This window comes from Panthera uncia, chromosome B4, assembly GCF_023721935.1.
Source record: "Panthera uncia isolate 11264 chromosome B4, Puncia_PCG_1.0, whole genome shotgun sequence".
Taxonomy (NCBI): Eukaryota; Metazoa; Chordata; class Mammalia; order Carnivora; family Felidae; genus Panthera; species Panthera uncia.
Window position 1 is genome coordinate 103,168,945 of NC_064809.1, and position 22,156 is coordinate 103,191,100.

Here is a 22,156-nt window from a genome sequence, read left to right on the forward strand (position 1 = left end):
GGAGCTATTAACATATTTTTGAGCAGGAGCTCCTGGGTGGCTCAGTCAGTTGAGCATCCAACTTGTGATTTCAGCTCAGGTCATAATCCCAGGACCATGGGATCAAGCCCAGTGTTGGGCTTTGTGCTGACCGTGGAGCCTGCTTATTAAGGTTCTCTCTATATCTCTCTGCCCCTCACCCACACTCTTGCTGTGTCTCTGTAAAATTAAATAAAATAAAGTATTTTTGAGCAAAGACAGTTTAATTTAAGGAATATTAATCTGGTGAAATGAAGCTCATTGAGTCAAGACATCTGAAATCTGTATCATGGTAGATGTGAGGTGAGAGGGGCTTTTATTTGAGGTAGGGAGAGTGTTAGGAATGAGAAGCATTTTATAGAAAAATTGTGAAATTTAGTTTCTATCATGATGTGAAATTCTGAAAAGCATTTTTGAATTTTGGTAATTAGGAACAAGATAATGGCAGTGAAACTGGAAGGAAGAATTCTTTTGAAACGATAGAAGGAAGAAAAATCAAAGAACGTCAGAGCTTTATATGTCAGATCTGAAGCTAGTTATTTCCATATGACCTATGTTGTTTTTTTTTTAGCAACCCTCCAAAATTGATTGGTATTACATTTACTTTCCCAAATGAGGAAGAAGAGATGTTACAAAAGATACTCAAAGTCACACAGTTAAATAAGTAGAACCAGCAAGATTCAAACCCAGGCTTGTTGTCTCTGGGCCAGCTTTCAATGAGAATTGGAGAAATTGTTTGCCCACAGTGCTCTGTGACTAATCCGCCTGCTGATGGGGTTATGTGTTCAGTGTGTGCCTCTTGCAACTAAGACTTGAGGCCAAGCACTCTGTTGTTCACAGTTATACCCCCGTTACTTAGAACTGTGCAAAGCAAACAGTAGGCCTTCCGTAAATTATTTTTAACCAACAAAAACAAAGGAACAAGCACATAAACAAGTCACAGAGATGGTGGTAGAAACTGAGCCTCTCAACTCACATTTCCCTTATTTGTCACAGCTGACCACAGTCCCTTTTACTTGGTTTTCAGAACCACCACACGTGTTCAAACATCGGCCAATATACAAAATGAGTAATGGTGCTTGATGTGAGGAGTTTGTACAACCAGTGGCTACTCCACAATGCTTGCTTATAGAAAATGCTGACAAAATCTAAAAGCACCAAGAAAAACCTGCTGAGAAATAACTTTTTCTTCTTACCCACTTTCTTAACTGCCACCCTTCCAAAACAATAATAGTTGAAAGAAATAAATTGGATTCGACATAATATTCCCTCCAAGGCACCATGATTTCTTCCCAAGACCTAGTAATGTATGTGTATGGCTGACTTTTGCATTTGGTTGACTCTTGATTTTATACACTCTAATGAGGATTTAACTTTCTTCCTCATTATTTGGCACTTGACTAAATAAATAGTGATCAAAGCAGAAAGATAGGTTTTTGCATGATGGTTTGGTACTCCCCCTAGAAAGAATGTTCTGGCCTTCAGTGTGTTTATTTTGCATCTAGGAGATGTTGGGACTCATTGCCTTTAATAACTTGGTCCACTGAGCAACTAGAGACCATTGTCCTTTGAGATCTGATGCATGTTTTTAACGCTACTTACTATTTTTTTGCCAATGGACTACACACAAGGATTTTATAACCCCATTGACTGTGACATTGATAAATGAGCCAGTTTCTTCTCTATCCTGAAAAACTTACGTGGAAGAAAGTTCACAGATCCTTTGTATCTTTGCATATAACATTTGTACAGACCCTTTACTGATGATAGTTTTTATTTTGTGTCTTTTATTGTCTTTTTCAAATTCTTAGTACATCATTTTCTAATGATTTAAAGGCTGACCTTGTGTTTCTGAGACTGTGTATATAATAAACATATTCTTTGACATTCAGAACTCTGCTATGTATTGCATACTATATGTTCATGTATATATGTATATTTAAAAAATAGTTAACATTTATTACAAACTTATACCTAAGTACTATAATAACTTTATATATATCGTCTCAGATAACTCACTAATCATATGAAACAGATTTGACTGTTATCTTCTTTTTTAAAACAGTATACTTTATTTTTAGAGCAGTTTTAAGTTGATAAAAAAAAAAAATTCGAGAGCTCCCTGGGTGGCTCAGTCAGTTAAGCGTCTGGCTCTTCATATCAGCTCATCATGATCTTGCTGTCCGTGGGATTGAGCCTGCTTGGGATTCTCTGTCTCTCTCCTCTCATCTCTCTCTCTCTCTCTCTCTCTCTCTCTCTCTCTCTGTCTCTGCCACTCCCCTCTTCTCTCTCTCTCTCAAAATAACTAAATAAACATAAAAAAAATTGAGCCAAACATGCAGAGTTCCCATATACTCCCTTACCCTCCTACCACCCTACAATTTTCAAGTTGCATTAGTGTTGTACATTTGTTACTATTGACGAGCAAATACTGGTGCATTATCATTAAAGTCACAGCTTACATTCGGGTTCACTCTTCATGTTATGTATTCTGTGGGTTTTGACAAATATATAATGACATGTATCCACTATTACTGTATCTTACAGAATAGCTTCATGGCCCTAAAAATTCCCTGTGCTCCACCTATCTTCGTATAATAGAGAACATTACAGCTAAGAGATGAAATAATTTACTCAGGGTCACATGGCTACACACATGGGGGAGCTGTTCTCCCTGCCTAGAATCTATGATCTGAACTAATACATTATACTGCCTGATTCACTAGAGTTAATGTAATTATTTTAAGGAATCCTAGCTTTGTAAGATTCTTGCCAAGTCTTACTTACTTCGTGGAAGTATGCTGTGTGTGGGGAGCATTTTGCCTATACTTTCCTTTTTTTCCTTTGAAGTTAAAATGTCGTGAGAAATATTGCAGGGAATAAACTTTTCAATTATTAGATATTTGGTGAGAGTTGTGAGTTAAAGAGAAGTTATGACTGGAGTAGCAATGGAGATGTCAGATGTCTGTTGTCTATAGCAGAAGCTGTATGTAGGCTGCATCCTCCTGGCTAGGGCAATGGGTGAATAAAGGATGTAGCGACAGTGATTTAAAAAAAAAAATTTTAATATATATTTATTTCTGAGACAGAGAGAGACAGAGCATGAGTGGGGGAGGGGCAGAGAGAGAGGGAGACACAGAATCCAAAGCAGGCTTCAAGCTGTCAGCACAAAGCCTGAGGCGGGGCTCGAACTCACAAACCATGCGATCGTGACCTGAACCGAAGTCGGTCGCTCAACCGACTGAGCCACCCAGGCGTCCCACGACAGTGAATTTTTTAAGTGAGTGAAATGAACAATTTTTTTTTAAATGGGTGAGTGAGTAAAGTTGAATGGAATGGAGGGTATTAGATTAATTACATACCTTTACCTTCAGATGACGTATCTCTCTAATAGTGGTTTAAAAAATATATCTGAAGAAAGAAAACAACATTATCTGAAGTTCATGTGGTAGATAGTGTGTGTATAAGTTAGAAGAAACAGGGAGATAAGATCATTTCTCTTTACTCTCAGTGCCTGTTGCCATTCTCAGTCAGCATGGATCTTCATTCCAATCTTGCAGGACAAAACAGACTTGGTCCAGGAAAGTTTTTCTCGGGGCTCTTCTCCTACCTCGAGCCACCCCTTTGTATTACTCTGTAGGCAATTTTGGTTCAGAGGCTATAAGAAGGTAAAGAATATATAGTTTAGGATCTGCCGGGATGGATATTGTTTCATGAAAAGTTGGTTGATTGCTTATAAGCCTTCCCCCCTGTTTTTTTGCTTATTTTCTTCTAGGCATGATGGTAATGTTTACTAAAATTAAAACTATAGCTAGGAAGAAGAGTTGCCCTTAGATTAAATCCTGGTGTAGGAGTATTTTAGTGCTGAATGACATCAGCAAAGATAAGCAGTAGTTGCTTGAGAGGCAACAAACTGTGACCTAGTTTCTTTATATGTAAAGTAAGCCATTAGGATAAAATCATCTCAAAAGCTAAAATGCCCAAGATTCTTTACAAGGAAGAAGAACTGAAGAGGAAACAAATCGACAGAAAATAAAATAGAAAATGAAAATGATGTTTTCCACCATTCCTTAAAATTATCTCATCCTTTTGGTTTTCATGAAACCATTTTTTCACTTTTTTGTCTTGCCTTCCTGGCCTCTTCTCTGATTTCTTTGATCAACTCTCTCACTGTCTTTTCTTCTCATCTTGGTGTTTCCCAGGATTCTGACTTCAGTCTTCTCTCTTGGCATATTCTCCTTATCATCCTTGTTTAGCTAAAAACAAAACACTTTTTTTGTGTGTGTGATGATTACCAAGTAGACATCAGTCTACTTACTTCATTTGGGCCCAGGAGGTAAAGAATCCTTCATGATCTACTGCTGAATCATCCATTTTCTCTGTTTTTCAAGGGTCGTAAGAGTGAGGCTGAAAAGTTCTTCTTGAAGGCTATTGAGCTGGATCCCACCAAAGGAAACTGTTACATGCATTATGGTGAGTGGTTGATAGTTTTTTTCCATGTCCTCCCCCCCTCCCCATTTACCGTTAATGTTGATATGAGATTTAGGATTTGCTGGCAAAGAACATTTTGAGAGGGCATAGACTTCATTGTTACAGATTGAGCCTCATGGTGTAGTCCTAGTTTTTCATTCAAAGCAGGCATGTTATAGAGGGCTATGCATTATATTTTCCATTAATAATTTTCGTAGGACTTCAATGGGGAGAGGCATTTTCACAGTTGTTTCTTTCAAGTCCAGTGTGAAGGGTAAATAGGGTCTCATCAGGAAAGCATCTTGCTCCTTGCCTGATGCATGGTATATAACCAGGATATTAGCTCTCTTATATTTGTGAATGATAATATATTCTTCCTTGAGTATATCATTTTGAAGTTTCAGAGGTTTAAATTTTGACCACAAAATATTGCTTTCTTGCTTTCTGGAAAATATAAATGTACCCCAGCCTCTAGATACCTGAGATTTGGGTCAAGGATAAACCATAAATGGTATAAAAGATGTCTTTCTCATGCAGTTCAGTCTTTGCCTTAATCAGTACAGAATGGACTTATATAACAACTCTGTCACACTCCACTCTATCATTAGGAGTGAGTCATGTGTTAAGTGAGGTGAAGTATATAGCTGGTTTGGTGTTGGGTAAGATGTACTTATTTCTACCAGATTTGTAGTTGGAATGGCTTTCAAGGAACCGAAAGACATTCACTTTTGCTGATCATTTGGGGGAAAAAATGATTTTTTAACCACTCTTGGCTTTGATGTGTTATTATCAAGTAGTAAGCTGAAAAGATGGGTGGTGATTAAATCTTGAGGAAAAAAAACCTAATATCCTTCTTCTTAAAGTTAATTCTTTCTTCCATTTTATAAATAGTAAAAATAAATCAGTGACAGGCTCTGAGTGTAGAAAAATGGAAATAATAGAATGGAGGATACACTTAACCAACCACAAGTCCATTTGCTTATTTACATTTTGTATATATGTTTATAAACTTAGGGTCGTGATGCTTTATCTTACCAGCATAACACAGCATGTAATTCCACATGGGTTATTGCATAACCACTCCTGATTTTGTTTCACGATGCAGTGTTATTGCCATGTTAAGTTGGCAGTCAACTAATTTAAGTTTGCTGCAGAATATATTTTATTTTTACAGGATTTCTCATATGAAGTATTTTAAATTAGACTTTCTCATGCATACTATTTTGGGTACCCCTACTGTGCATTAAAGTAGGTCCATGATTATTTTCCCTGAATGCTAAAGAATCTCTTCTTATTGCAACTTTTGAAGTAGAATTTTTTTCCCCTATCTTGCTTTCTGCATTTCCTTTACCTCAAACTAATTCTACTTAACCTTCTGATCTTATTTCTATAATTTTGTTACATGCTTTAGATATTTCACAATCAATTCCTTTACATTTCATATTGGCTTCATTTGAATTGCAAGGGGAAAAAAATCACTGTTGTGTTCATTTTAAGAGTTTGCCCCCTTATTATTCTGACTTGTCTGTCTTTACCTATTTCTCTTTTTAATTTATTATTGTTTTCATATTACATCCTCCTGAATTTTTTTTTTTTTTTTTTTTTTTTTTTGTTTTCAGTGTTGGTGGTAGGGAGTAGTTCTCCCATGAGAAGATTTTGGATTTAGTTTTAACAGAAAATGCAACAAATTCCTTATTGTCTAGGTTACATAAAAGACAGTGATGATAACACACATCTGTAAATATATGTATTAAAACTGATTCTTCTTAGCACTCCTGGATTATTTAAAAAATTTTAGCACACATACATTGTTAGAAGTACATGTATTTTCTATGGGAGGAGTGACTGCATAATTCAATATAATTTGATGAAATCGTTTCAGTACTCTTCCCCACGCTGGAATGGGAAATAAAAAGGACTCAGGCTAAAGCATCAAAAAGTGGTAGTTAAGGCAAAATAATCTACAAATGGACAGAAAGCCCATACGGAGTACTTGATACGCCTGTCTCACTGTGCTCATGTTATAAAAAAATGTACATTTCATTTGAGGGAAATCTACTTCAAATGACTGAATTTTAAAACTGGAAAGTTGTTTTCAATGGTTTAATATAATCTGTTTAATATAATCTGTTGTACAAATAAGTTGACTGAAGCCTAGAGAAATGGCATTGGCTTGCCTAAGTTAGTTGAAGTAAACTAACTTTTGGGTCCCTTGATAACCACCAGTGCCTTTTCTTCTCTTATGTATGCTCCATTTCTTTCACAACATTGGGAGACATACAACCAGATGTGCGGGTGGGTAAGTAGGTCGATATTTTTGATTAGTAGGTCATTGTATGCAATTTTAGAGTGCCAAATTCATATAAATCATAACTTAGCTTAAAATGTTTAGGGAAGGATTTATATTAATTTTAATGCGTATAAGATGTGTCTAATGGTAGAAGGTACTGTTTCTTTTTCAGAAAGTGAGTAGGGCTATGTAGGAAATAAATAGGGTGATGTCATTTTTAGAAGGTGATGTGGTGGGAAGTGGGGTGCTTCTTGAAAGCAAGCAGGCAAGTAAAACATTTGTGAAGAGGTGATATTTGAAATCTATAAGTGTGAACCAGCTCTTTGAAGAGCCAGGTAACAGCATTTCAGACAAGTAACAAAGTTCAAAGTCGTAGGCAAGAGCAAGCTTGTGTTCACAGTAGAGAAGGAAGGCTAATGTGACTGGATTATATTAAACCAGATGGGAAGGTGGGAGGACAAGGCTTAGCTCTGGAGTTTGCAAGCTCCAGAGGCAAGCTAAGGAGTTTGCATTTTCTTCCTAGGGAAAAAGAAGGGACCCTGAGGAGAAGACAGGATTAGGGGAAGGTGGAGGGGAACTCTATTGCTATGTTTTAGGCAAAGAAGATAGTTTGGACTTGGCAGTAGTTGTGGGAATGTTAATATTTATATTGAAATTATACACTTACCTTCTTTAGAAAATTCTAAGATAATTGAGAATGGAGAGTCCCTGTTTTCCGTTTTTGCACCATCAATATCTAGCATATTGCCCTACTCACAGTAATGTGTAATAAATGTCAGTTGAGCTCAGTTAGAGGTAGTCTCCATTTTAATTGGATATGGATTCCAAAACGGACTGAAAGTTTGTTCCATTAGCATTTTTATTACTTCCTGTACTGAGAACGTACATACTATGATTTCTCTGTCAACTTACTGGTTATGGATATTCTTAGGATATTTATACCCACAGATTGAATGAATAATACTTTCTCAGCTTAAAAATAAATGTTTAAATGAAATATACATGTTATTTTGTGTCTTTTTATAAAATGCTTTTGCAAATGCCCATGAAAATGCCAGCATGGGTGAATTTTGTTCTATTGGAGATTCACTCTCCTGGGTGATTATGTGCTTGTGATTTGCTTGTTAATGATACAAGTGACTTTGAAAATACTATGCAGTTGGGACTAGACAGAGTGAAGTACAGGAATTTATATTGGCTGCAATGGCCATTAGAAGGCAATGTTTAAAAGTATTCTCAGTTATTTGCATTTTTAATCCACTAGTTTTGTGTTTTGGGGAAGGGATTGCATTGCAGACTGTCTTTTCTGCTTCAGGTTGGCTTGCCACAAAGAAAGCTAGACAGGTTTGTAAAACTGGTTCAGTAAGTTTGTCAAATGTAGGGCCCTCTGAGGGGCACCTGAGTCATTCAGTCGGTTAAGCATTTGACTTTTGATTTCGGCTCAGGTTATGATCTCAAACCATGAGATCAAGCCCTGTGATGGGCTCTGTGCTGACAGCGTGGAGCCTGCTTGTGATTCTCTCTCTGCCTCTCTGTCTGCTCCTCCCCCTACTCGTGGGCGTGTATGTGAATGCCTGTGCATGTGCACACGTGCTCTCCAAATAAATAAAAATAAGTTTAAAAAAAATGTAGAGCTCTCTGGTCCCTGTAGTCTCTGGGATGAAGATTCCTTATCTGTAAAGTGTGAAAGAGTTGATGTGGGCTTTCAAAATGTGTTTCAGTGCTAGGATTTCATGTTGTTGCTAATATATACTCAATTTCTCACTAATCTTCCATCAAAACTTTTAAGGAATGTATAGAAAATATGTTTCAAACTATGGTGTCAGTAATAGTATAATGTTACATTCATAATGTCATCAAGCTTACAGTGTACCCCATGTCCATATGAAACAAATCATCTGAAGGCTTTATGGAAGGTAGTTTATAAATGTCAAAGATGAGGATTTGGTGGCTTACTATCTCATGTGGGCCTGTAATTCATGGAATTCTCCATGGATTTCCCTATGGCTCCAATGGAAAGTTTCTGCCAAAAAAATAAAAGTTAAGACAAGAGGTCTCTGTCTCTGTCTCTGTCTCTGTCTTTTTTTTACAAATTACTAGAAAAGCCATTTTGTCAAAAAGATATATTGTAATTTTTCTTTATGTGCTTAGTAGTAAATTTTAGGTAGATTGAAACAAATTAAATCAAAATGCATTTATTATGAGATACCTACTATGTATACATCTGGGTAGATGGAAATTCATTAAATATTAAGGACAAAAGCATAAAAAGTGAAAAGGAAGCAGAGTATGATAAATGCTATTAGAAGTACTCTTTTATGTTGACCTTGGATGGTTTCTTCTTTTCTCAGCAACCTCTTGACCGTACACCTTTCCCCTCATTTTCTTCATTTCGGTTACTCTCTCTGGGTGAAGGTGTTCATTCCAAGAGTTCAGCTATGTAGTGATGAGTCCTGAACCTCTTAATCCAACTTAGTATTTACTAAGTTAGATGTAAGGAGACAACAGGGAACTTGCAAACCGATGAGGGAGGCACATGTTGTAAAAATAATCATTTAATTATAATTACAGTTGGTTTTATAAAGGAGATACAGTATAATGAAGGGGCCTCGATTTGGGAGGTTGGGGTGCAGGAGAACTGTGCCTGATGAGCTGACACATAAGCTATATTTGAATGAATAGTAGTTCACCAGAAAAAAAAAAAATGGAGAAACAAGTGGATACTTTGGAGAATAATAAAGCAGAGAAAATATTTGAGGCAGAAGGCACAGCGTATGTCTGGAGAATAGGTCAAGGACAGAACTAGGACCATAGCTAGAAACTCTGCGAAGATACATTCTGGTTCCATAGAAGGAAGAACATCCAACTTAGGAGAGCTGCCAGGTTAGGAAATGAGTGCCCATTGAAGATTTTTCAACTGTAGATTTTTAAGGATGTTAGAGAGAATTCAAGCAATGGGAATGGAAAAGGACTGGTCCAGACAACTGTGAAATCATTTCTAATGTGGAGGAACAGTCATTTTGTTATTCTTCCTCTTGAACCCAAAGAGAAGTGTAGAATTTTTAAAACTGTAATTATCTAGGTTATTATTTGGCTCTACTATCAATTTTAGAATCCTGAAAATGTCTTATTACATTTATTCAGATTTTTTTTTATTTTGTCTTAACTCCTATGAGTTAGGAATAGATCTCAATGCCATTTGATTGAAATAATGGAAGTTCAGAATTTCCAAGTGACTCTCTGGATCCTAAATTTTCAACATACATAGTGGGAGAAGAACTTGAAAAGTCCAGAACTTTCTACAATTAAAATTCTAGTCTGTTTGTCTCTAGGATACTTTATATGCCCTTAAATTGCATTTTAAAAAGTAGATCCTTGTGGAAATTGTTAAAAAATTATATTTGATATTTCATCAGTGAACACTATAAGAGAGGAAGTTGAAAATATGTGATAAGTTGAATTGGTAAGAGGTGTGTAGTTACTTTTTATTATCATAATTAAAGCTAGTCAGTAGGTGGCAGTTAGCTGAGGTTGAATGTGTTGTAACATTTTATTTTTAATCACTTCAGAAACTCCAAGAGTAGTTTTAAAAATTAAATAATGAACGAAATAATGGTGTTTCCGTGATTTAAAATGAAAATACATTTTTGGTGAGTCTTTGCAAAATTACATTGAGATAACAGTTATGTTTAATGCTTAAGACCAAAATGTTTTGTTAAAATATCAGTATTTGTGTCTCTTTATTGCTCCAAGGACAGCACAGACAGTTCACAGGTATATAATTAGAATATGATGTTTCTAAATGTCATTCCAAACTACTTCGTTTCTTACCTCTGAATTTTTATTTTAAATTTGTTATTACTGCAATGTGTCTAATAGGTTAATATTATTTAATCTTCATACCTGGTGTGTATTTTATGTGACATATTTTTGAAAGCCTTTTGAAATTAAAACTAACCATGACTAAAATGGGAAAAACAGGGAAGGGATTCTCTAAGCTAATAAGCAAAGAATAAAGGAAAAATTAAAGGATTAATGTAAAAAGAAATACAGTAAAAGGACAAGCAGGTAAGTGATAAGAAATAATTTCCATAAAAGCATAAGCTAAAACATCTGTCTACTTAAAACATGAGAAACTATAAAACTACAAGGGAAACAGAATATAAAGACCAAGGGATATGAACAAATAATTCCCCAAAGAGGAAATATAACAGATTTTAAAAGATAGGTAAACATAGAATTTCCGTAGAAATAAAGAAATTCAAATTCAAATAGCAATAAATTCCCTTGTTACTCTAGCATTTATTCTCAATAATTCTCTTGATAATATATGTTAAGAAAATATTTTTTCTGTGTTTATTAACAAAAGGTAGTAATTGGGCCATACCATTGCTATTTATTAGAGGCAAAAATAGGAAGGCATCTAAATGCCTGAAAAAGGGAAATGATTAAATAAGTTATTGCTATTCCCATTTGATGAAATATTTAATATCCTAAGTTAAACTTATAAAGAATATATAACACAGACAACTGCCTATGTTACTGTACATGAAGAGTGATTAAATTTTGAAAAATAACCACATCATTGGAAAAGCAAAGCAAACAAAACCAAAGAAGCAATTTTAATAGTAGATGTTTTAGCATTTTGGACTCTTGCAGCCATTTTTTTTTTTTTTGCAGGCTTAATATTTTCTATTTATATTTTCTTTAATGAGTACATTTATTATGAAGGGATATATATACTTGATAAAATGTGAAAGAACAAGTGTCTTAAACTATCATTCAGGTAGTTGGTAGAAAAGATAGCAGGAAAATTATTATAGTAAACAAATAATTTTCCAAAACTTATTTGACAGAACTCAACATGTAGAATTTCAGATGTAAAAATTAAATGAGATAGGAATAAAAAGAGAAAGGCATCTTGCCTGAAATCTCTACTAAGTACCACATTTCTGTGATGAATTCATCAAATATAATAATAACACAAACATTTACTTAGGGCTTTTGTGTCCTGAGAAATTCTTGTGGAATTCTCATTTAATCCCCACAAAAGCCAGGTGGGGAGATTGCTTGACTGTCTCCATTTTACAGAAGAGGAAAGTGAAGTCATGAAGCTGTAAGATAAATTACCCAAGACTTCAGTGCCAGTTAATAGTAGAGGCAGCATTTGAACCAAGGGACCCTGACTACACTGTCTATGTCAACAGAGGACATGAACAGGGATATTTTCCATCCACAGATGCTCTATTGGTAGGTTTATTGATACATGAAATATATATCAAATACACTGAAAGTTGGGTCTCACTCCCCCCCCCTTTTTTTTTTCCCATCCCCTTGGGTGTTAGGTTTTCAAAATATGGATTTGGGGAGGGCACAGACATTTGGACCATTGCACCCACCACATTTCCTTATTAACTCTAAAAACAAAAAGAATACTATTGTTATAAAACATACGAGGATTAAGACGTTTCACAGTATTAAAACGATTAAATCAATTCAAGTAATATGGTATGACCTGACACCAGGGTTTTGAGAATTTCTACGAAGAAAAGTATTTGATGTCATGCTGGGCACATCTGTGCTCATTAATGCTAGTGCTATTATTGAAGCTCAGTGTTCAACAGTTATGTCTTTGCACCAATGCTGGGTGTTTTTATGTACCTTTTGTTGTTTCAGCAATCTAACACTGCAGAAATCATATCCTCTCTATTTTACATCTGTGGGATTTAAGGTATCAGGAGTATACGTGGCAGCATTTAAAGGCCCTATGCCTAGCTGGTTGGCAGAGCAAGGATTTGAACCTCCTTTCACTCTAAAGCCTAGGATATGTTTATGGTTTGCCTTGCGCTTTCAACTGTATGCACTAAATGTGAGCCTGGTGAGTCCTCAGTGGTGACAAAGACCCAGAATGCTGAGATTTTGGAGCACTGCTTGGGGGAGAAACACAGGCATGGAGCTCTCATAATCATGTACTTCAAGGCTGTAGGAAGGAAGGGCAGCTTGAAGTCATCAAGGCAGGGACAGAGCCTGAAAGGTACAGAGAGAGAAAAGAGCTCATGTAAAGAGGAAAGAAAAGGAAAGATAGGAGGCAGGGCACCAGATGTCACCCCACACAGTGGTACTGACATGATCTCATTTACTCTTCCTGATAACACAGCAAGGATATTCCTGTTTGTGAAGTGAGGAAACTGTGGCTGAAAATCAAAGAATCATGAAAGTAACCCGAGTGGCCTTGCTCCAGAGGTTCCCGTTACTGGCTGCAGTGCCTCACATAACAAAGATGGTCAGTCAGTATTTTTGCAGTAAAAGGATGACTGCCGAAGGACGGATTGGCCTTTAGTTAGTTTTGCTCTTTCCTTTTCTCATCTCTGCTTCCATTTTTTGCATGGGAATAGAGTCCACTTTGCTTTAAATTGTAACTAGGTGATGCTTTGTTAAGAAAAAGGTACAGTTAAGTTCTGCCTCTGTTCATTGGGGCTGCTGTAACAGCACAACATAAATTGGGTGGTTTATGAACAAGAGAAATTTGTTTCTCACAGTTCTGGAGGCTGCAAGTCCAAGATCATGGTGTATGCAGGTTCAGTGTCTGGGGAGGCCTACTTCCTCATTGACAGCCTTCTCACTGTGCCCTCACATGATGGAAGGGGCAAGGTAACTCTCCGGGGTCTCTTTTATGAAGAGACTAGTCCCATTCATGAAGGCTCCAGGATTTCAACATATCAACTTGTGGGTGGAGAGAGTAAAGGTACAAACACTCAGACCACGGCAACAATTTATATATGCATATTATTTTGAATCTGTCTTTGTATGGGACTCAAGAAGCCACAAAAGCAAGGTGATAAGAACTGAGTTAAGCTTTAGATTAGGGATAGGGGGGTATAATGGATTTTGGAATGTGGCTCTCCCAGCCCCTCTGTTAATTGCTCCTTCAACATGGTCTACCTTTTGCTAGCTTCTCTGTTCCTCAATTTCTTAATCTAGAGATGATTGCTACTGCCTCAGCTTGTGAGGATTTATTGACAATTCTGTAAAATAACTAGCCTGTCATATGTGCTCAGTTGTCACAGTGACCATTTATTATTTTAAAATGGAATAGGACCCATACCGATACCTTGGAGAATGAATGAATCCTATAGAAAAAAATTTGGATAAGGTATATAAAAAAGAGACAGAGATCAGGGGGAAAGGGGACAATAAAAATCTAGATACGAAGAAAAAGAGGACTCTGTATCCATCAACATGAAGACAGAAAGAACAGAAAAGACATAATTGCTTGCAAGAAGAATGAGTATTATAGGTAACAAGTAATTGGGAACAGAGTGAGAGAACGAGCAAGGAAGGCAGAGAAGGAAAAAGAGAGATACTGGTTTTCCAGCCTTAGCTATTTGGATTTGGTGATGGAATGCACTTTGAGATTCTTGTTTATGTTCTGCCTTTCACTTAATTGAAGACAGTTGTTCCCGAAGTTTGCTACCCTGCCATTAACTCTTCTGTGCCTCAGTGACACGTCTGTGAAGGAACCCCTCAGAAGAGTCCATTGAGATGGTGTTGGAGGGCAATGAGGAGACTCAGAGCTCTTCCTAGGAAAAGGGTATAAGCATTTGGCTCTGGGAGCCACCCCTCTCCATTCTCATTGCCATCGTAAGTTAGTCTCAGAGGCACACTCCCTTCCTTACTGACTTCCCCTGTGTTTGAGACCTTATGTCTACCTCATTTCTTTCCTTACAACTCCCTTGTCTAGCAAATGACACTACTCACCTGTATACTTTGATTAGGTCACACTCTTCATCTAGTTATATCTTTCCCTTCGTCTTTAGGTGGTAAAATTCCTCAGATTGTTTAAAGCCCAGTGTGAGCTTGTTTTCCTTCATACAGTGCATTGGTTTATATTAAATATATATATATTCTTTACACTTATAGTGGGTTGTGAGGTTTCTCCCTCCCTCCCACTCCTTCTTTCTCTGACATCTTTTTACTTTCTCCCCAGTCTCTCTTCTTCTCTTCCTTGCCTCCTTCTACTTCTCACTCTTTATCTGACAGTCTTCATAACTTCATCAATATTTCTCTGGCATTTCATAACCCTTCTGGAAAGAGGCAGGGGAGAAATAAATGTAATAAAGCATCCCGAGCCTTCCTGACCTCCTTTCTACTTGAGCACAGAGCCTTGGCCTGCTGTTCCTCTAATCTCCTTTGCACCAGACACCTTCCTTGCCACCTGTCCAATTCAGGGCAAATTTTTGGTCTCGTGTTCATACAGGGACAAATAGGAGACCTCCCAACCTCAAAGTGACCACTCCAGATTGATCTCCTGGGTATCCCTTTCCTCACTCAGCTGGTCCACCTGTTTTCTCGGCCAGTAACCACCACACATTTATCATGTTGGGTTTGTCTCAATAAACCAGAGCTGTTATTAAATCAGGCTTCCAAGAGCGCAAAAACACAAAGCAACAAAACTAATAGAAGGGAAGGGGAGAGAGACTGGTTTTAAAGATTAAGAGCAGGGACACTTGGCTGGCTTAGTTGATAGAGCATGTGACTCTCTTGATCTCGGGGTCATGAGTTCAAGCCTCACATTGGGCATAGAGATTACTTAAAAAAAAAAAAAAAAAAAAGTAAGAGCATACCTGAAATGCAAGGGATGCTCAGAAAGAGACACTCAGCAACCCTTCCTTCAGAGAAGCAAAAGGGAAGGTTCCCCTCCATATTTTTAATCCTTCCAAGTCTAATTAGCATACATTAAAACCTCTCGTTAGCAGCATCTTCTTTGGACAGCCAGTCTAACTCCTGAGCATCGCATTACCCCCTACGCTATCTTATCAGGTGTTTGTTACTCACCTTCCTGAATAGAAACATTTCAGGCTTGCTACAGTTCCACTTTACCTGCCTGGCTTGTTGCCATAAGATATCAACAAAAGCAGCCCAAATATATCTACCATCTTCCAGGGTTTTCCCCTGCTTCAATCTGCTGAATCTTTAAAAAAAGATTAGATGCTTCTGGATATTGGTAATGTTCTTTTTCATGATCTGGCTAATAATTATATGACCATAGCCACTTTGTGAAAATTCCAAGTGATACCCTTACTTGTCCCCTTTGTGTATATTCAACTTTGATTATAAGTTGAACAAAAACCAAGTGTTTACACCATCCAGATACAATGCACTTAGCTTGTGATACCTTACATCTCCTCAAATTTACGTCTCTTTTGCACTTAAAATATCTCCATAATCTCCTCTTTCCTCTACTAAATTGGAACTGTTTCAAGGATAAATGTTGCATTTATCTTCCCCCTTCTCCACTGCCAGTATCACCATATCTTATGTGTATTAGGCACAATATATGTTTCTTGGATACATTAACCCATTGTTTCTTCTTCTTTTCCCAGACTACTGAATTTATTCCAAAGTACAATGGGGTATAATAGATTTTAGTCAAATTGCATTAGTTTGAACTGTTGTGGAATTAGTATATCTTTGAAGGTATAATTGATGTCTGGGTTATTTGCCATTTTCTAAGAGAAATTCAGAGATCTAAAACCAGGGCTGCCATGTTGCTTATATTCATAGAGACCTCACTGTGAATAGCAACCTTGGAAAATTTTGCAGTACACAGCGTGTATGGCCATTTAGTGCAGCCCTGCCTAAAATCACTCTTAAGGTGAGAGGATATGAATAGACAAGTGCCTGGTGACCTATGCTGGCCGGACTGTAGCTTACACTTGCAGATGACAAAAAGTAGCCACATAGGGACATAGGTAATTCATTCCTGTTATTGAATGTGTATTTATTAAATCCCCACAGTGTGCCAGGAAGTAAGAGAGTTAGTCACTCTGATATCTGGAGAAAGAGCTCTCTAGGTGGAGGGAATGGCAAATAAAGACTCTGAAGCAGGAGTCTTTGTTTCTTCAATGTGTTAGACAAACAGCAAGAGGCCAGTGTACGTTGAGTAAGTGACCAAGAGGGAGAGTAGAAGGAGACAAAGGAGATGAGGTCAGAGAATGGGTGGAGGAACTCCCTCCTGACTATATCAGGCAGTGTAGTCCAAGATAAGGGACATTATGTTTCCCTAAGTCACCTGTAGAATGATGGTCTTTGACTCCCGTTTTAATAGGATCATTCTGACTGCTGTGTACCCTTTAGGGTCAAGGGCAGCAGTATGGAGACTGGTCAGGAGGTAATTGCTGCAATCCAGAGTGACATGATGGCTTGAGACAAGGTGGTAGTGCTAGAAGTCAGACAATTCTGGATCTATTTAGATAACTGATGTCCTCTGCCAAGGGGAACTATTTAATGAGAATGTTAAGTTCACGGTGTTATTTTATAAATAAGATTTTCATTTGCCTTTGAACATTTTTTAAAGCTACATACGAATGATTTTTCCCAAAGAGAATTATATTAGCATGACACCTATTACAGATTGTTTTAGCTCTTTAATTTAGTTACATTGATCAGAAGAGTGACTTTTTCATATATTTTAGTAAAAAATGCCAATCCCAACTAATCTAGGGAGTTTATTTGCAGAATTTTTACAAAGCAGTATTTGAGCCTTAGGCTTAAGGCCAACTTATATTGTGGATTTCTACCTTTCAGGCAGTTTTCTGAAGCCAGGAATTAATGAAGGCTTGATCTTCACCAGTTTGTCTTATTGAAACATTGATAAAAATCTACCAAGTTGTTTAAAGGGGTCAGTTAGAGAATTATCCAGAAAGGAAATGGTATAACTGTAATGCAGAAGCACTCGAATCTAGAACTGTCAACTGCTTTTTCCCTCTGCCTTTTTTAGCCTCTGGGGAGACTTCAACTTTTTGTATCTGGACCTCTAGAGAATGCTTTCTCTTTAAATATCCTTTTCTGTATTTCCCTACTCAGATTACTTTCTTTCATTGTAATCTCTCATCTTGTTTTTGCCTTTGTTATTCCTTTGATTGAAGACAATTAAATATGATGATGATAATTAACTTGGGTAAGACAAATTATAAACCAAAGAAATAATGATAAAGCATGGTAGTACAATACATACATAAGAACAAAATATATTTTACTTAAGGTTTTCATAGTGTATTTGAAATTCAGCTCAATTATCAAACACAAAGGATGTGTTTGTTTACTATATGTGAAAGAGAAGTGATTTCTCATAACTATTCTACATATGAAGGATAAAATTCTTAAATCTCCTTATTTTAAGAGTTTGAAAGAGTTTGTAAACTTGTATTTACTGCATATATCTTATTGATATAGATGTATCTTTCTATCTACACATGTATGTGTAACCTGGCCATTATTTTTTGTAATATAGGGAAGAATACATGTAGTTGATCGACCAAAAAAACCTCAATCTAACTGGTGACTAATCCAGACAGAGCATCTAGATTATGGTGCAAAATGTTTATTTTGTTGTTCCTATCAGACACTGGTTCTCAAACTATGGACAGTGGAATAGCAGCATCAATAGGTACTAGTAAAAAATTAAAGTCATATTTATTACTCCCTTGTTGAATGAATTTGTTAGAGGAATGAATATACAATGGGGAAAAGTCTCTTCAACAAATGGCATTGGGAAAACTGGACGGCTACATGCAAAAGAATGAAACTGGACCACTTTCGTTCACCATACACAAAAATAAACTCAAAGTGGTAAAAGATCTAAGACCTTCATGTAAAAGACCTGAAACCATCAAAATCCTAGAAAAGCCCATGGGCAGTAATTTCTCTGACATCAGTGATTCAGAGAACACTCTAGAAAAGACAGTGTTTTTCTAGATATGTCTCCTGAGGCAAGGGAAATAAAAGCAAAAATAAGCTATTGAAACTACATCAAAATAAAAAACTTATGCACAGCAAAGGAAACAGTCAACAAAACTAAAAGGCAACCTACTGAACATGAGAAGATATTTGCAAATGACATATTCAATAAAGGGTTAGTGTCCAAAATATATAAAAAATTGATACAACTCAAAGGCCAAAAACCAAATAGTCCAATTAAAAATGGGCAGAAGACATGAATAGACATTTCTCCAAGGAAGATATCCAGATGTCCAAGAAACAAACGAAAAGATGCTCAACATCACTTATTATCATGGAAATGAAAACCAAAACTTCAATGGGATACCACCTCACACCTTAGAATGGCTAAAATCAACAACCCAAGAGACAACAGGTGTTGGCAAGTGTCTGGTGGGAACAATAATATATAAAGCTGCTGGAAGAGTGAGTTGAGGCAAAGTCTTCCAGAAGGAGTAAGAGCAAATTTTGTTCCTCATTATTCCCCCAATGACTTATCAGTATAGGCTTTTTGGATAGTTATTAAAAAGAAAGCTAGGGGCACCTGGGTGGCTCAGTCAGCTAAGTGGCTGACTCTTGATTTCAGCTTGATCTCATGGTTCGTGGGATCGAGTCTCTTTCTGCCCATCCCTGTTCACACACTCTTTCTCTCAAAATTAAATAAATAAACTTTAACATTTTAAAAAAGAAGAAGAAGAAACCTAGTGTGTCTTTATTTCCCTATTTATGTTGGTTCTCTGTATTTAAAATGCTTATTGCTCTTTTCCCCATCAATTTTGGGCTATATTTCAAACAAACAAACAATCATTGTATAAGATAACAGAATAATAATTCACTTTCAACCTCGATTCTCATTTTCAAGTTCAGTTTAAAAACAGACACCAAATGGTCCACACTGCATAATATTTTATGCCTTTATCATAGCAGAACACTAATGCTGGGATATTGAGATATATGGTCCGTCGAGAACAGAAAGGGGAGAATTATGCAAATATCTAATATGCTGCGGTATTGTTTTTCTGAATGTTAATATGATGAATGAATTCTGTTAAAAATGATCATATGGGGATTTTTTTCTGTTACTGTTTAGTAAAAATTACACGTTTCATGTGGTTTGGGGACCTTGCAAAGTGTGTAAATTGCATTTTGCATGGCAAAGCTGACATAAAGGAAAAGAAATGTTGTTTTTTTTTAATTTTTTTTTTTAATGTTTATTTATTTCTGAGACAGGGAGAGACAGAGCATGAGTGAGGGAGGGGCAGAGAGAGAGGGAGACACAGAATCAGAAGCAGGCTCCAGGCTTTGAGCTGTCAGCACAGAGCCCGACGCGGGGCTCGAACTCACAAACCATGAGATCGTGACCTGAGCCGAAGTCGGTCTCTCAACCAACTGAGCCACCCAGGCGCCCCAGAAATGTTTTAAAATTATGATAAAAATTGTGTATTTAATTTTATACAGCTAGTTAATGTTGTTATCCTTTTTTGTTGTTGTTGAACATTAAAGATATGTTTGGCCCCCTCCCTCTCGAACTTTTTTTTTTTCCTTCCCCTCCCCCATGGTCTTCTGTTCAGTTTCTCAGGATCCACATAAAACTGAGAACAAACTGAGGGTTGATGGGGGGTAGGAGGGAGGGGAGGGTGGGTGATGGGTATTGAGGAGGGCACCTGTTGGGATGAGCACTGGGTGTTGTATGAAAACCAATTTGACAATAAATTTCATATTAAAAAATAAAAATAAAAAAATAAAACTGTGAAAGAAAGAAAGAAAGAAAGAAAGAAAGAAAGAAAGAAAAAAGAAATAGAGATAGATGTGTTTGGCACTGACAGAGCTTGAAAGGCTTTGCCCTTGGGGCTTTGCATATAAACTGACCTCTTAAACCACCAGTATCATTATCTGCATCACATAAGCTTCTTGCCATTGTCCTCTGTTTCTGTGTGGATAGTGTAGGTATCATGCCCCTCTTTTCTCTCTTTTTCTCTTTGGTTTCCTTTATATAGTTTTTTTCTTTTCGGACCAGAGCTAGTGTATCTTATCTTCTTTACCCTCTATAGTCTGGAGTAATGAATTTTACTAAATAACCTTCATTATTCAGTTAATTGTTGTATTTTCCTAACTATTAATACAGAATACATTTCAGAGTTAATAGCTGTCTGGAAAGGGAAAAGAACAATTAATAAATCCCTACATTATCCTTTGTTTAAATATCACATAGTAATTAACATATTTGTTAATACATTTACTTGGATAAACATTATTTTTTGAAGGCAGGTGGCAATTAATATTATGTGTTAATTTGAAAAGCCTATAATAAGGGGTGCCTGGGTGGCTCAGTTGGTTAAACATCTGACTCTTGATCTTGCTCAGGTTGTGATCTCAGGGTGTGTAGGATCGGGCCCTGTGTCAGGCTCTGTGCTGACAGCAAGGAGCCTGCTTGGGATTTTCTCTCTGTCCCTCTCTCTCTGCTCCTTCCCACTCATGTTTCTCTTTCTCTCTGTCTTTGTCTCTGTGTCTGTCTCTCTCTCTCTCTCAAATAAATAAATATTTAAAAAAAAACATTAAAAAGGAAAAAGGAAAAAAATACCTATAATAAGAGTAACTGAAGAATGGGTTTAGCCTGGTATCCTCTACTAAGACATAAATGATGAGATGTTAATTTTTCAGGATGCCATAGAGTATCTTCTTCTTATTTTGCTGTTTTTAAACAGCATATACTTTCAGTTGAACCTCATATCAACACATTTATAGTTAGTATACACCCGAATTTCATAAGTAATGTGTTCTTCTATTTATAAATGTAACTGCAGTTGGCCCTTGAACAGCATGGGGGTTAGGGGCACTGATCACTGCACAGTTGCAAATCTGTGTATAACTCTTGACTCCCCCAAAACTTAACTACTAATAGCCTACTGTTGACTAGAAGCCTTACTGATAACACAGACTGTTAATACCTATTTTGTATGTCATGTATATTATATACTGTATTTTTAGAATAGAGTAAGCTAGAGAAAAAAAGTTGAAATCATAAGGAAGGGAAAATACATTTCTAGTAGTGTACTGTATTTGTCAAAAAACAAAGCAAAAACACAACTACATATAAGTGGACCCATGTAGTTCAAACCTGTGTATTCAAGGGTCAAATGCATTTATAAATCTGTGTCCTTAATAATCTTCTGACCTAACAATTATGTTTATTTTGAGGCATGAGAAAGGCATAGTATTAGGTGACAAACTAAGAGAGTAATGTACAACTTTTAGTAGAAATACCTGAGAGATGTCTAAGTTCTGGTCTTAAAACTTTGTCACTGCATTTTAATAAGTAGGCTTGAAACCATAGGTTTATCTTTACTTACCATTTATTACCAATTTAAGTTTAGAAATGCTTAAATACAAGCAATATCTGTAGCTTATTATAAATTCTTAAAACAGAAAATGTCCTCTTGTATCTTAGGACCAGTCCTTTTGGTTAGAAGACTGTTACGCATTGCTTTGGTTTTCTTTTGAAAGGGCCAAACTTTGTCAGATAGGGCCAAACTTCATTACTTGTGCTGTTAATATATCTCTAGCTATAAAGCAAAAAATCAAAAAGTCAGCCTATTCTCT

At 36.6% G+C, this 22,156-nt stretch overlaps 1 protein-coding gene across 1 annotated transcript in view; it reads left to right on the top strand.

Moving 5' to 3' along the window:
- Positions 1-22,156, top strand: part of TMTC2 (transmembrane O-mannosyltransferase targeting cadherins 2) — a 399,137-nt gene that overhangs the window by 307,113 nt on the left and 69,868 nt on the right. The window contains exon 9 of the mRNA XM_049626018.1: positions 4,410-4,491. Coding sequence (XP_049481975.1) covers positions 4,410-4,491 — 82 coding nt within the window. The remainder of the gene's footprint in view (positions 1-4,409; positions 4,492-22,156) is intronic.